A 2500-nucleotide genomic window follows, 5' to 3' on the forward strand; every position below is an offset into this window, starting at 1 on the left:
TTTCACTGATTAGAGCGACGAAAAACACTCTAAGTCCACACTATTGATCCATAATGTATAAATGATAGATAAGGGTTCAGGACAACGAGGCCTTTTCGTGGAGGGGTCAGAATGAAATTTGGACTTAGACTGTTTTTCGTCTGTGGTACTGATCATTTATCAGGATATTCACTGAAGCTAGCACGGCGATTAGCGTCGCGGTTTGGCCCGCAGCGTTTTTAGAGCGCGAACAAGAGACGTACTCTGAAACCTTTGCGTCCCGTGCTTTCCCGTGCAGGTGGACCTCGGGGTGCCAAAGACGGTGCGCGGCATCATTACCCAGGGTGCCCGGGGGCTGGAGGGCAGCACCAGTGCTGAGAACAGAGCCTTCGTCAGGAAGTACAAGCTGGCACACAGCCTGACGGGCAAGGAGTGGACCTACATCACTGACAGCAAGACGGGATACGCCAAGGTAAGACATGAAAACACACACACACACACAATTCAATTTCAATTCATAAGGGCTTTATTAGCGTGAGAAAACATATGTTTACATTGCCAAAGCAAAAAGTGGAACAGAACAATCAAAACAAAACAACACAACACAACAGTGTTAATAAGCACTTTTACTGTTGGTACTGTACTTCATGAGTAGAAGTACAAAAGCATCAAATTATAATCTGAAACACAGTGAATTCTACTTGTAACAGTACAGCTACGGTAGCATCTACGGCTAAAGTAAATGAAAAAAAAAACCTGTTCCAGCACGCACGCACGCACACACGCACGCACGCACGCACGCACGCACGCACGCACGCACGCACGCACGCACGCACGCACGCACGCACGCACGCACACACATGCACACCAATCACTCATATCAGTTTCCATTTTCTGTTTATTTATAACTGTCTTTCACCCAGCCCCCCCACCCACACACACACACACACACACACACACACACACACACACACACACACACACACACACACACACACACACACACACACACACACACACTCTGATTCTTCATCCTAGTATCACTCAACCATGTCAATTTCGGAGGGAAAGCAAAGCCAATTTATTACAGTCTCTGCTCTGATGATCGTTCAGTATAATCACCACACTTCTCTCTGTCTCATCTCCCCCCCCCCCCCCACCTCCTCTCTCCCTCTTCCTTGTCTCTCATGGGTGTTAATTAAAAATGTCTTTTCTGCTTCGCCACTCACCACTGCAGGCTGTCCAACGCAGTGTGACACACAGGGCGCTTTTTATACTCTGTAGTCATTTTCTGAAAAAAGCTCTTTAATGGTACTACTGAGTCCTCTGCTGTTGGTAAAAAAAATCCCGTTCTCTTTTCATCTGCCCGTCTTTTCTTTTTACACGAGCATCCTGGGAAATGTACTACAAGTTTTTTCTTTCTTCCTTTTTTAAAGAAATGGCACAAATTGTAGAAGCGAACGAAATTAAACGATTTTTGTCCAAAGTTTCGTGTTATGTGTGCCAACATTACCTGGTGTTTTCAAAGTCTCTCGTCTCCTTTCAGGGATGTTCTGTGAGCTTTTGGAGCTATTTCTGCCAGAAGCTCCTGAGAATAAACCTATACAGTTCAAAGGATGAGCCTCTCTCGGCTGTTATCAGCTTGTTAGCGCTGTCTTGTGTCTGTTTGGTAAGACCGGCACTAGCTGGTCTATGATCAGATTTAGCATTCGCAGGGCATTATAGTCCCGTGGGGGAAATTCAGTTTCAGCTTCATCTAGCTGATGGCTGCTCAGATGGCTATGTCGACTTGACTGCTTGGGTGAAGTTGAGTGGTTAAAGGGATAGTTCACCCCCAAAAATTACTTAATTTCTATGTTTGCTTTTAGTCGCATTCCTAAGCCAATAATTTGACTCAACGGAGACTCTTGACTCCGCCGGTCAAAAACGTAACTTCCTTTTGCTTTCACAGACATCTACATCTTCCAGTTTTTAACCATGTCTCTTTAATCTTATAGTCTTATTAACGGTCCATTCTCCCCCTCCCCCTCTCTCTGTCAGATCTTCGAGGGCAACAGTCACTATGACACCCCGGAGGTGCGGCGGTTCGATGAGCTGGCGGCCCAGTACATCCGAGTGTACCCAGAGAGATGGTCCCCTGCTGGGATAGGAATGAGGATGGAGGTCCTGGGCTGTGACCTGCCAGGTAAGAACATGTTCACGTCTCTATGCTCTTGGTTGGACTACATTTGCACCCACCACTACTGACAACCGTAAGGAAGACTTTAGTGGCGAACCTAGTCATGATTGGCTGCCTCCTAGTGACCTTTCTAGCGACCTAGTCATGATTGGCTGCCTCCTAGTGACCTTTCTAGCGACCTAGTCATGATTGGCTGCCTCCTAAACCAATGATAGTCTGAACGGCATAAAAACCCATATTCTGAACGCCGCAACACGGGGTGAGTGGCAACAGAAGCTAACAGAAGCTTGAGCTAGCTCCAGCTAGAGGACAACCATAACAAAACACAGTGAATGTTTGTTT

General features: G+C 46.5%; 1 protein-coding gene across 1 annotated transcript in view; it reads left to right on the plus strand.

Moving 5' to 3' along the window:
• Window positions 1–2500, plus strand: part of LOC306934900 (neuropilin-2-like) — a gene marked incomplete at its 3' end in the record, with an annotated part of 112967 nt that overhangs the window by 75874 nt on the left and 34593 nt on the right. The window contains exons 10-11 of the mRNA XM_079517710.1: window positions 278–451; window positions 2020–2164. Of these exons, the coding sequence (XP_079373836.1) occupies window positions 278–451; window positions 2020–2164 (319 nt within the window). The remainder of the gene's footprint in view (window positions 1–277; window positions 452–2019; window positions 2165–2500) is intronic.

The sequence above is a fragment of the Electrona antarctica genome (genome assembly GCF_951216825.1).
Source record: "Electrona antarctica genome assembly, chromosome: 13".
Classification (NCBI taxonomy): domain Eukaryota; kingdom Metazoa; phylum Chordata; class Actinopteri; order Myctophiformes; family Myctophidae; genus Electrona; species Electrona antarctica.